Source organism: Dendropsophus ebraccatus, chromosome 1 (genome assembly GCF_027789765.1).
Source record: "Dendropsophus ebraccatus isolate aDenEbr1 chromosome 1, aDenEbr1.pat, whole genome shotgun sequence".
Classification (NCBI taxonomy): domain Eukaryota; kingdom Metazoa; phylum Chordata; class Amphibia; order Anura; family Hylidae; genus Dendropsophus; species Dendropsophus ebraccatus.
This window is the reverse complement of record NC_091454.1, coordinates 232224355-232237002: the sequence shown is the minus strand read 5'-3', so window position 1 is coordinate 232237002 and position 12648 is coordinate 232224355. Positions and strand designations below refer to the sequence as shown.

The 12648-nt window shown below is 46.9% G+C and overlaps 1 protein-coding gene across 2 annotated transcripts; it reads right to left on the bottom strand.

Annotated features, from left to right (window-relative positions):
* Positions 1–809: 809 nt before the first annotated feature.
* On the bottom strand, positions 810–12427 carry LOC138772232 (asialoglycoprotein receptor 1-like). Of its 2 annotated transcripts, XM_069952523.1 has the most exons (9): positions 12325–12427; positions 11444–11495; positions 8819–8932; positions 8408–8503; positions 8266–8337; positions 7679–7756; positions 6367–6518; positions 5885–5991; positions 810–2059 (listed from the first exon to the last, which is right to left on the bottom strand). In XM_069952523.1, the coding sequence occupies exons 2-9, from the start codon at positions 11490–11492 to the stop codon at positions 1915–1917; spliced, it is 813 nt and encodes a 270-aa protein (XP_069808624.1). In that variant the 5' UTR covers positions 11493–11495; positions 12325–12427; the 3' UTR covers positions 810–1914. The 2 variants fall into 2 exon arrangements, with proteins under 2 accessions (XP_069808624.1, XP_069808703.1); XM_069952602.1 differs by lacking the exon at positions 11444–11495 and having other exon boundaries at positions 12325–12412.
* Positions 12428–12648: the final 221 nt, after the last annotated feature.

Here is a 12648-nt window from a genome sequence, read left to right as displayed (position 1 = left end):
GGGGAGCCACCCTCCCCCCACACATGAATACCGCCCCCCCCCCCACAGTCGTACACAAAGTATACAGGTATATGGGGGGCCGGGGTTCCTGGGGCACCCCCTGCTGTTACACATGAGACAACACCTTATATACTGATCATATTATTATAATTTATTCCATCAATTATAATCAGTATCTGAAGATCGTTCTCGGTCATCCATGAGGCCTTGTGTTTATATTACAGGGGACGATGGGAAATCATTGGGAAAGAAGAGATCACATGATTATAGATGATTACTGATAGATCAGTAGTTCCTCTTATAAAGAGTCGTCTACAGGAACCGCACAAAGGATCTCTAATAGGAACATGAACCTTCTGTATGGAGCATTTCTATGGACGTCCACCATCAGCATCAGAAATGGATCATCTCCATGGACGTCCACCATCAGCATCAGAAATGGACGTCCACCATCAGCATCAGAAATGGACGTCCACCATCAGCATCAGAAATGGATCATCTCCATGGACGTCCACCATCAGCATCAGAAATGGACGTCCACCGTGAGTATCAGAAATGGACGTCCACCGTGAGTATCAGAAATGGACCTGTTACATGGATCATCTCCATGGACGTCCACTATTAGCATCAGAAATGGACCTTCTAAAAGTATCAACTCCATGGACCTGCTACATGGATCATCTACAACAGTGCTTCTCAGTCCTCAGGCCTCACCAACAGGTTGTGTTTTGAGGATTTCCTTAGTATTTCACAGGTGATATAATTATACTCAGTGCATCAGGTATAGTCACAGGTGATATAATTAGTCAGTGCATCAGGTATAGTCACAGGTGATATAATTATACTCCGTGCATCAGGTATAGTCACAGGTGATATAATTATACTCCGTGCATCAGGTATAGTCACAGGTGATATCATTATACTCAGTACATCAGGTATAGTCACAGGTGATATAATTATACTCAGTACATCAGGTATAGTCACAGGTGATATAATTATACTCAGTACATCAGGTATAGTCACAGGTGATATAATTATACTCAGTACATCAGGTATAGTCACAGGTGATATCATTATACTCAGTACATCAGGTATAGTCACAGGTGATATAATTATACTCAGTACATCAGGTATAGTCACAGGTGATATAATTATACTCAGTGCATCAGGTATAGTCACAGGTGATATCATTATACTCAGTACATCAGGTATAGTCACAGGTGATATAATTATACTCAGTACATCAGGTATAGTCACAGGTGATATAATTATACTCAGTGCATTAGGTATAGTCACAGGTGATATCATTATACTCAGTACATTAGGTAATAGCACAGGTGATATAATTATACTCAGTCCATCAGGTATAGTCACAGGTGATATAATTATACTCAGTCCATCAGGTATAGTCACAGGTGATATAATTATACTCAGTGCATCAGGTATAGTCACAGGTGATATCATTATACTCAGTGCATCAGGTATAGTCACAGGTGATATCATTATACTCAGTGCATCAGGTATAGTCACAGGTGATATAATTATACTCCGTGCATCAGGTATAGTCACAGGTGATATCATTATACTCAGTGCATCAGGTATAGTCACAGGTGATATCATTATACTCAGTGCATCAGGTATAGTCACAGGTGTCCTTCGTATGGGAAATCCTCAAAGGATGACCTGTTGGTGAGGCCTGAGGACTGGAATTGAGAAGCCCTGCTCTACATAGACCACCTAGGTGGAGGCTTCTATTGTATTACATGGATAATGCTGAGTTTTGAGGCTTTGTCTCCAGTCTCTCTCGATCCTAACAATATCCTTTGTGTAGACATCTTGAAGGTACATTGAGTGACCCCCAGAGGAGATGAGGTGGGATGGAAGCCTGGAGTAATATCAGATCTTTCCTTCCTCTCACATGTTCATCTCACACAGGTACCAGTAACGGCGGGAGCAGTGGTCATCGTTCCATTGTCCGTTCTTATGCAGATGAGCGCAGTCTTCTCCTCCACCAAGTCCATGGCCAAAATACTCGTCAGGTTGCCCGGGGAGCCAGTCCCTATTACATGAGAGGAAAAGTCAATATCTCCAAGAACAGGAGGTACAGGATAGTGACACTTGGGGTACAGGATAGTGACACTTGGGGTACAGGATAGTGACACTTGGGGTACAGGATAGTGACACACTGACACTTGGGGTACAGGATAGTGACACTCGGGGTACAGGATAGTGACACTTGGGGTGCAGGATAGTGACACTTGGGGTAAAGGATAGTGACACTTGGGGTGCAGGATAGTGACACTCGGGGTACAGGATAGTGACACTTAGGGTACAGGATAGTGACACTTGGGGTAAAGGATAGTGACACTTGGGGTGCAGGATAGTGACACTTGGGGTACAGGATAGTGACACTCGGGGTACAGGATAGTGACACATGGGGTACAGGATAGTGACACTTGGGGTACAGGATAGTGACACTTGGGGTGCAGGATAGTGACACTTGGGTTGCAGGATAGTGACACGCTGACACTCGGGGTACAGGATAGTGACACTTGGGGTGCAGGATAGTGACACGCTGACACTTGGGGTACAGGATAGTGACACTTGGGGTACAGGATAGTGACACTTGGGGTGCAGGATAGCGACACGCTGACACTTGGGGTGCAGGATAGTGACACTTGGGGTACAGGATAGTGACACACTGACACTTGGGGTACAGGATAGTGACACTTGGGGTGCAGGATAGTGACACTTGGGGTGCAGGATAGTGACACGCTGACACTTGGGGTACAGGATAGTGACACTTGGGGTGCAGGATAGTGACACTTGGGGTGCAGGATAGTGACACGCTGACACTTGGGGTACAGGATAGTGACACTTGGGGTACAGGATAGTGACACTTGGGGTGCAGGATAGCGACACACTGACACTTGGGGTACAGGATAGTGACACTTGGGGTGCAGGATAGTGACACGCTGACACTTGGGGTACAGGATAGTGACACTTGGGGTGCAGGATAGTGACACTTGGGGTGCAGGATAGTGACACACTGACACTTGGGGTGCAGGATAGTGACACACTGACACTTGGGGTACAGGATAGTGACACTTGGGGTACAGGATAGTGACACTTAGGGTGCAGGATAGTGACACACTGACACTTGGGGTACAGGATAGTGACACACTGACACATGGGGTACAGGATAGTGACACACTGACACATGGGGTACAGGATAGTGACACACTGACACTTGGGGTACAGGATAGTGACACTTGGGGTGCAGGATAGTGACACACTGACACTTGGGGTACAGGATAGTGACAGTTGGGGTACAGGATAGTGACACTTGGGGTACAGGATAGTGACACACTGACACATGGGGTACAGGATAGTGACACACTGACACATGGGGTACAGGATAGTGACACTTGGGGTGCAGGATAGTGACACTTGGGGTACAGGATAGTGACACTTGGGGTACAGGATAGTGACACTTAGGGTGCAGGATAGTGACACACTGACACTTGGGGTACAGGATAGTGACACTTAGGGTGCAGGATAGTGACACACTGACACTTGGGGTACAGGATAGTGACAGTTGGGGTACAGGATAGTGACACTTGGGGTGCAGGATAGTGACACTTGGGGTACAGGATAGTGACACACTGACACATGGGGTACAGGATAGTGACAGTTGGGGTACAGGATAGTGACACTTGGGGTACAGGATAGTGACACTTGGCGTCAGGGCCGGATTAAGGTTGGTGGAGGCCCTGGGCAACAATTTTGTTGCCCCCCCCATTTTCTTCCCCCACAAATAAAACATACAGCAATCTATACAGGTGGCTGATTACTGTAGGGAACTTAGCACCTACCCCTCCTCACTCCTGGCTGTATGGCTCAGCATCCTCCTCTGTTCTGCATATGATGGTCCCTAGAGGCTGCAGTCCAGAGGAAGATGCCAGGCCCTAGAGACAGGACGGGGGAGGGGTGAGCATCGCAGTGTTTTCCCACTTAATTCAATGCGAGAACAGAGCACTTTAGTACTTTCTGTGCGCTCTTGCCCACTGTGTTAGCCCCCACAGCAGCATATGCAGTTGTGAATCGCTGAAGGAACCTGGACTTGCAAGTCTAGGTCCCATCTTCAGTTCCCAACCATATAAACTACCTGAAGCAGTAAAGAGCAGAAAGTACTTAAAGGCTGTGTATAATCTATAGCGGATATGCTACATGTGAATATACCCTAAGGATCATGGCATATATAGCTGCACACAGGCTACATGTCATATGCTGCACACAGGCTATTTATACACCATATGCTGCACACAGGCTATATATCATAGGCTGCATACAGGCTATATATCATACACTGCACACAGGCTATATACCATACACTGCACACAGGCTATATACCACACACTGCACACAGGCTATATACCATACACTGCACACAGGCTATATACCATACACTGCACACAGGATATATACCATACACTGCACACAGGTTATATGTCATACATTGCACACAGGCTATATACCATACAGTGCACACAGGCTATATACCATACACTGCACACAGGCTATATGTCATATGCTGCACACAGGCTATATATCATAGGCTGCACACAGGCTATAAATTATAGGCTGCACACAGGCTATATACCATACACTGCACACAGGCAATATATCATAGGCTGCACACAGGCTATATACCATACACTGCACACAGGCTATGTATCATACACTGCACACAGGCTATGTATCATACACTGCACACAGGCTATATATCATACACTGCACACAGGCTACATGTCATATGCTGCACACAGGCTATATATATATATATATATATATATATATATATATATATATATATACACCTCTGCTCTGATATACAGATGTAGCCAGGGTTAACTTGATCACAATGACGCATTTAACTCGACACTCTAATTGACTTAACATAGCTCCCTGACACAATTGTTGGGTAAGGGATCATGTTAACCCTGGCTACGTCTGTATGCCCCTATAGTATATGCCCTCGGCTCTGATATATGCCCCCATAGTATATGCCCCCTGCTCTGATATATGCCCCTATAGTATATACCCCTGCTCTGATATATGCCCCTATAGTTTATACCCCAGCTCTGATATATGCCCCTATAGTATATATCCCTGCTCTGATATATGCCTCTATAGTATACACCCCTGCTCTGTTGTGCTAATACAAAACAAAACCTCATACTCACCTGATCTGGGCAGATGACAGGTCCTCTCTCTTCTGGCTCTTCTATGTTCCTTCAGCCTGTCAGCCACTGTGACAGATGCTCCAGCATGCTCCATGATGTCACATCCTTGCTGGAGAGATCAGGTTTCCTTGCTAAGGTCCCACACAGTCCTCTTCTCAGTGAGGGGGAGGGGCAAGGGGGAGTGAGGACCTCGGCAGAAGACAGGCACCTGGAGGCTTGACAGGAAGAATCCATTCAAAAACCCACCAGGGGGGAGTCTGAGCCTGCCGGGAGGGAGATGCTTACACAGGATTAACCCTACACCTCCCTCCCTCCCTGGACAGCATGCAGTGGGGCCAGTGCTGTGTCCAGCTAGGGTTTACACATGCTTTTTGCGCGTGGGACTGGCTCCCAGACACCACTTCCGGGTTTGGGCTGGTGGGGGCCCCCTAGTGGTGGAGGCCCCTGGGCACATGCCCCTTGTGCCCTCCCTTTAATCCGGCCCTGCTTGGCGTACAGGATAATGACATGCTGACACTTGGGGTGCAGGAAAGTGAGACTTGGGGTACAGGATAGTGACACACTGACACTTGGGGTACAACCCCTCCCCCCCATCTCGTGATCTTTTTCCTCTTTCTTTTTTGGCCTGTTCCACTTACTGGGGGGTGGAGTCGTATTTGGTTCCGTCCACCCACTTCCATTCTCCAGACACGTCTGTCAGACCGATCCAGGTGTATTTTCCCTTTGCTATCCCAAATATGAAATTCTGTGAGGAGAAGAAAACTCTCTTATGGCCTCATCCGCTCTCCCCTCCCCCCACCATGGAGGAGTGTAATTCCCCCCACATCCCCACAATGTGTCCAGCAGTGCCTCCCCCCATAGAGGAGTGTAATTCCCCCCCCCCCCATAGCCCCTGTATGGTGTCCAGCAGTTTCTCCCCCCCATAGAGGAGTGTAATCCCCCCCATAGCCCCTGTATGGTGTCCAGCAGTGCCTCCCCCCATAGAGGAGTGTAATCCCCCCCATAGCCCCTGTATGGTGTCCAGCAGTGCCTCCCCCCCATACCCACTGAATTGTGTCCAGCAGTGAACTCACCACCATGGAGTATACAGCCAAATCCCCCAGAGACCCTCTGCACTCACCTGCTCCTCCTCAGTGTTGATAACCACCATGTGAGCACTTTGGGCTTCACAGATCTTTTTGGCATCTTCCCAAGATTTTCCATCTTTGGAGAAGAAGTAGCAGCTGAGCTGATTCCTGCTCCAACCAGGGGGACACTGGATATCCTCGGAGCCTTCATGGAGAGGAGGAAACAACATCATTGAGAGCAGGTGCAATATGAACTTTAGATGGCATCATGGCCTGTGAGAACTTCACAACCTGGTGAGGACATCATGATCTGGAGATGACATCACAACCTGGTGAGGACATCATGACCTGGAGATGACATCACAACCTGGTGAGGACATCATGACCTGGAGATGACATCACAACCTGGTGAGGACATCATGACCTGGAGATGACATCACAACCTGGTGAGGACATCATGACCTGGAGATGACATCACAACCTGGTGAGGACATCATGACCTGGAGATGACATCACAACCTGGTGAGGACATCATGATCTGGAGATGACATCACAACCTGGTGAGGACATCATGACCTGGAGATGACATCACAACCTGGTGAGGACATCATGACCTGGAGATGACATCACAGCCTGGTGATGACATCATGACCTGGAGATGCCATCACAACCTGGTGAGGACATCATGACCTGGAGATGACATCACAGCCTGGTGAGGACATCATGATCCGGAGATGACATCACAACCTGGTAAGAACATTGGTTAGTGGGGGAATCATTTTAACTTGGGAATTATCTCACAACCTCTCAAGAGGACATTTTGACCTGATGAGGATATTATGACCTGGTGAGCGCCCTTGGAGACCTAGAGATGGCATCACAAGTGGGAGATGACATGACAAATGAAATTGTGATCTGGTGATGACATCAGGACCTGGAGATAAAGTTATAACCTGGACTGGGGAGTACATAGTTATCTATAGATGACATCATAACTGTAAGATGACATCATGATCTCGAAAAGACGTTCTGAAGGACATTGTGGACATGACATCATGGCTTGGTAAGGACAGCTAAACCCTGGAGATAATTGCATGACGTTCTGGAGAAGACATTATGACCTGGATGGGACACCTTGTCCTTGTGAAAGCATTAGGACCTGAAGATGACATCATGACCTGGTGCAGACATTAAGATCTGGAGATGACACCACAATTTGCAGATGACATCATCCTGGATGGAACAATCATAGAGGACATCTATAATAACCACTACTGCCGCCTCCTCTGTGTGAAGTCTTCACCTGGGTCAGGATTGGTGGTGGAACATTGGCTCCTATGACCTAGATGAAAGTTTCATACTCACCATTAGAAATCTTCCTCATCTGATCGGACAGTCTATTGATGGCGGCCAGCACTCTCTGCATATCACTCTGCAGCTTTCCTGAAACACCGGAAACATTATAATATCATAACCCTATGAGGTAACCATCCCTGGGAGCCTCTTTATGGTGCACAGTGACTCTGGCGGAGCCTCGATCTCCCAGCCTGCATTTCTTTCTGCACTTTTGTTCTCCATTACACAGTTAAGTTTAGAAATTGAGAAGTTTACACGAATTTCGATGACCCCCAAACCGCTCTAAATCCAATCCCAAGCCATGACTGACAACACAGCCTCGTATTACAACACTAACAATCAGGTTTCTTGTACCTTAAAGGTCTCAGGGTCTTAACTAGATTCATGGGGCCCCATAGTAATTCTTGGGAAGGGGCCACACTTTTACATGTATCACATCTATTGTTCGATGGAGATTCACTATAGAGGGGTGAGATGGAAGAAGGCGACTCTGACTCTGAGTGGACCCTCCACCCCCACTGGGCTCCATAGCAGCAGGAAAGGAGAAGATACATATGTCCATTTTCCCCCCACCCCCAGGCCCACCTGGACATTACCTATGGCGGTATCTGTCTGGATGTCCTTCAGCACGGTGTCCATCTTCTGGAATTTCTCCATTAACTTGGTTCCTATGGATAGAAGACTGGAATAAGACACCTTCTGCTTCTCAGATCCTTGTGTCCTTCTCCACTCACTCACCATCCTGGGACAACTGACTGACTGTCGCCTTCATGCTCTCACTCAGGTTACCAATCTGGAACTCAGTGGTGCGGTCTACTGGCTTCTCTCCAGGTGCTAGAATTCAAAATATTACCAAAGTCTCAGATCCAGTAGATCCATGAGCCATGATATAAAAGGGCTGAGATATAGAATTCTAGTAGTCATCGAGGCCATAGATCTGATCTCCTGATTACTGTATATTATTGATCTGGAGTCTTTGAACTATGGTTTTCTGATTATTTCAGAACTACGACTTAGTACGCACAGTATGGGCACGCAGGGAGTTGCAGTGTTGCACATTCAGGTTGAAGCTACTATATATGACATAGAGCGATGTTCTGCTTGATTGGGAGGTGGTCGGTGAATGGACAACCTGAGACTGACACTTACTTCTAAAGCTGATGATGAGAGCGATGATGATGCAGAAGAGAGAGGCACAAACCACGCACAGGACATAGAAAGGCCGCGACGATGACTGAGGGGTCCACAGTTTCATACTGACTTCTAGGGTGGAGAAGGGAGAACATGATCAGTCATGGCAGCCACCTATTCTTCAGTCCTGTCCTGTTATATAGACCTGTAAGTTATAGATGAGCCAAACAATTTAATAATTAGGACTAAAAAAGGTAGAGGTCTGCTACACCTGACCCGTACAAATGGAACTCACCCTCTTCGAGTGCACCACTGTCCCAGCGCTAACGGGATAAAATAAATAACAGAATATGAACCAGTATAGTTAGCTCTCTAGAAGTGGGTGATATATTACTAAAATGGTATTGTGTCACCAAGATGGATAGCTTAATCACAAGATTTTAATGCTCAAATTCATATACAGTTACGATCTAAATACATAAAAAATTGCTAAAAATACATATCTAAAAAAGAGTCAGCATGAAAATAAAGTAAAAGACATAAAAGAGTATATATAAAGAGCCTGGTGATGAAAACCGCGCCGGGCCCAGCGCAGACACCACTTTAGTAATTTTGGCAGTGATCCCGAATCTCAATGTTAAACATGGGCTCGTATCGCTGTTGAGCCGTAATTCTTATGTTTTAGAAGGATAGTCTCTCCTTTTAGATTTATGTTCATAGGAGGAAAAAAAAGGTCAAGTAAATAGTGGTGGAACATCCACCTCTCACCCTGGCGGTGATAACTCCCACGGTCAGATGCGAGGTTGTGGCAGTAGTCCGTGCCTCAGTCTGTACGGCCAGCATACGATCTAGTGTAGCATAGTAAGCTATCTTGCGCTGCTGTGGCGTCCGCGTGTGTGAGAGCGCGCGCTCTTTCAAACTGCCGCTGAGTTAGATGCCAGGGAGATGCGGCTCCGGTTCGGGATCTTAGTGGTTTTTCTTGTTGCAGATATCACAGTTTCTCCTTTTATCCCTGAGAGGCGGCAGCGGCGGCGCTCAGGTCCTCCCAAGCCGAGTCTGCAATCCCCAGTTCTCAGGTCTCCCTTACCTGCCCGGGCACAACCTAACCCAACAGCTAACGCTGCTCACAGCCGCTCCAGGCACCACCCAATCAAAGCGCCGCCTCCGACATCAAGCGTAAAGACGATTGAGCCAATCGTCTTTACGCTTGATGTCGGAGGCGGCGCTTTGATTGGGTGGTGCCTGGAGCGGCTGTGAGCAGCGTTAGCTGTTGGGTTAGGTTGTGCCCGGGCAGGTAAGGGAGACCTGAGAACTGGGGATTGCAGACTCGGCTTGGGAGGACCTGAGCGCCGCCGCTGCCGCCTCTCAGGGATAAAAGGAGAAACTGTGATATCTGCAACAAGAAAAACCACTAAGATCCCGAACCGGAGCCGCATCTCCCTGGCATCTAACTCAGCGGCAGTTTGAAAGAGCGCGCGCTCTCACACACGCGGACGCCACAGCAGCGCAAGATAGCTTACTATGCTACACTAGATCGTATGCTGGCCGTACAGACTGAGGCACGGACTACTGCCACAACCTCGCATCTGACCGTGGGAGTTATCACCGCCAGGGTGAGAGGTGGATGTTCCACCACTATTTACTTGACCTTTTTTTCCTCCTATGAACATAAATCTAAAAGGAGAGACTATCCTTCTAAAACATAAGAATTACGGCTCAACAGCGATACGAGCCCATGTTTAGCATTGAGATTCGGGATCACTGCCAAAATTACTAAAGTGGTGTCTGCGCTGGGCCCGGCGCGGTTTTCATCACCAGGCTCTTTATATATACTCTTTTATGTCTTTTACTTTATTTTCATGCTGACTCTTTTTTAGATATGTATTTTTAGCAATTTTTTATGTTTTTAGATCGTAACTGTATATGAATTTGAGCATTAAAATCTTGTGATTAAGCTATCCATCTTGGTGACACAATACCATTTTAGTAATATATCACCCACTTCTAGAGAGCTAACTATACTGGTTCATATTCTGTAATTTAATAATTAGTCGGCCATGAGAGTGGTCAGTCCATGATTACCCTATCCGAAGAGATGTGTCCAGGGAGGAAGCCCTAGATACTTAGATACAAATGGGGAACATCTTAGTGACATTTCCTTAATCATGGGGCAGAGGAGACCCCCACTGTAACCCCATCCTGCTTTGGCTGCTCTACACGGCTCCTGACTCCTTCACCTTCTTCCTCTACTTTCACCCTTGGGTCACACAGTTGAAGGAAATGACCAGAGGGCGACCCTGCCTTGCGGAAGACCCCAGAGGTCATTGACCATGAAGGAGTTTAGGAGCCTTTCAGAAAGAAACTTCAGATCCAAAAGTCTCCATCACGTTGATTGAGATGTTAAACCTCTTAGTGAGTGACAACGAGTTCGCTTGACATTCCACTTCCCACCAGGGTTGTCACTTACCTCTAAAATATAAAATGACTTTACTTTCTCAGCCATTGGAATAACAGAAACTTAGTGCAGGATGTATCAGTGCTAAGATATCTGCCACCTCAGGGTTTGGAGGAGGACACCTCCCGGGGGTATATCTACTCCACAGTAACAATGATGGACATGCCCTTCTTCCCCATCACATTTACCTTCGCTTCCCGGTGAGGCTTTCAGCAGGTCCCTGTATTCTATTGACATGTCCTGAGGGTGGAGGGAGAATCATTCATTAACAGAATTGACTGGGAGGAGAACCTCATCCTGCGGGCAATATTCCGAGTCTACTCCTGTCTGGATGGTTAGTATATGAAGGCTGCTTCAGGGTGTACAACTGATGGACATGCTGGTGGACAATGGCCACCTGCTAACCCAATAGTGAAATGGTGGAAAGGACGCCTACTATGGCCAGGAACTATGTACTGTGCCCAATCCTTAAGATAGGACCACCACTGGTCAATCCACACAGGTGACTACAATGACCCCACTCCAGGATGTACCTCACTAGGAATATATATATTGAATTGGGTGTCACAAACATGTTTCTGCTTGTTATATATTATATGCTATCTTCTATATAATCCTATCCACCAACCACAAACCATGAGCGCACATCGGACAAGCAGTGACCCAGTCCTTTACAGAGACTAGATGTCACAATGAGCTTCGATCATCTTCATGATGCCTCCGTATTCTCAAAAAACAAACCTTAAAAAGAGGTCATAGAAAGTGGTCAACATCCAACCAGAGCAGACCACTATGAAAGCCTGGAGTGAAGACAATACACAGGGTAGAAGAAGACCAATGCTCCAACCCTCCATACAGAGAGGCAGGAACATTCACCCTCAATGCTACAAGTGGTGGGCTCATACCCCAGCCCCTCCGGTGAGTGAAAAAATAGAACCAGCTACCAACTTCTACAACCACCAACGTGGAGACAAGTAGAAGAGTCATGCAGTCAGAATGATGGCCACAGTACATGGGGGGCACATACTAGCCCAATATCCTCAGGAATAAGAGTCCCATTTGGTATTACCTGCGGGTCGCTCTTCTTCTTCTTCCTCCTCGCTGAGAACTGATGTCCGTCACTTAGAATAAAATTATCTGTGCTCTCCCCTCCCCATCACCTTCCTCTGACCAGAACCTATCTCTAACTCCTCTATCGGAGAATGTGCCGCATGTGCATTAATGGTTTCCTCCTTATCCATGTTAAAGATTCGTCAGTAAGGCTGGGTTCACACTGCCTTTTTGCTATCTGTTTTTTTCATCTGTTTTTTGGAAAAACTGATGAAAAACGGATGGAATAAACGGATGCATTTGTGTGCATCCGTTTTGATCCGTTTTTCCATTGACTTCCATT

Coding starts and splice junctions, on each gene's coding strand:
- LOC138772232 (XM_069952523.1), bottom strand. CDS start 11,492: ATGTCAATAGAATACAGGGACCTGCTGAAAGCCTCACCGGGAAGCGAA. Junction 8,933..11,443: donor AGCCTCACCGGGAAGCGAAG/GTAAATGTGATG, acceptor TCTCCACCCTAG/AAGTCAGTATGAAACTGTGG. Junction 5,992..6,366: donor TCAACACTGAGGAGGAGCAG/GTGAGTGCAGAG, acceptor TTCTCCTCACAG/AATTTCATATTTGGGATAGC.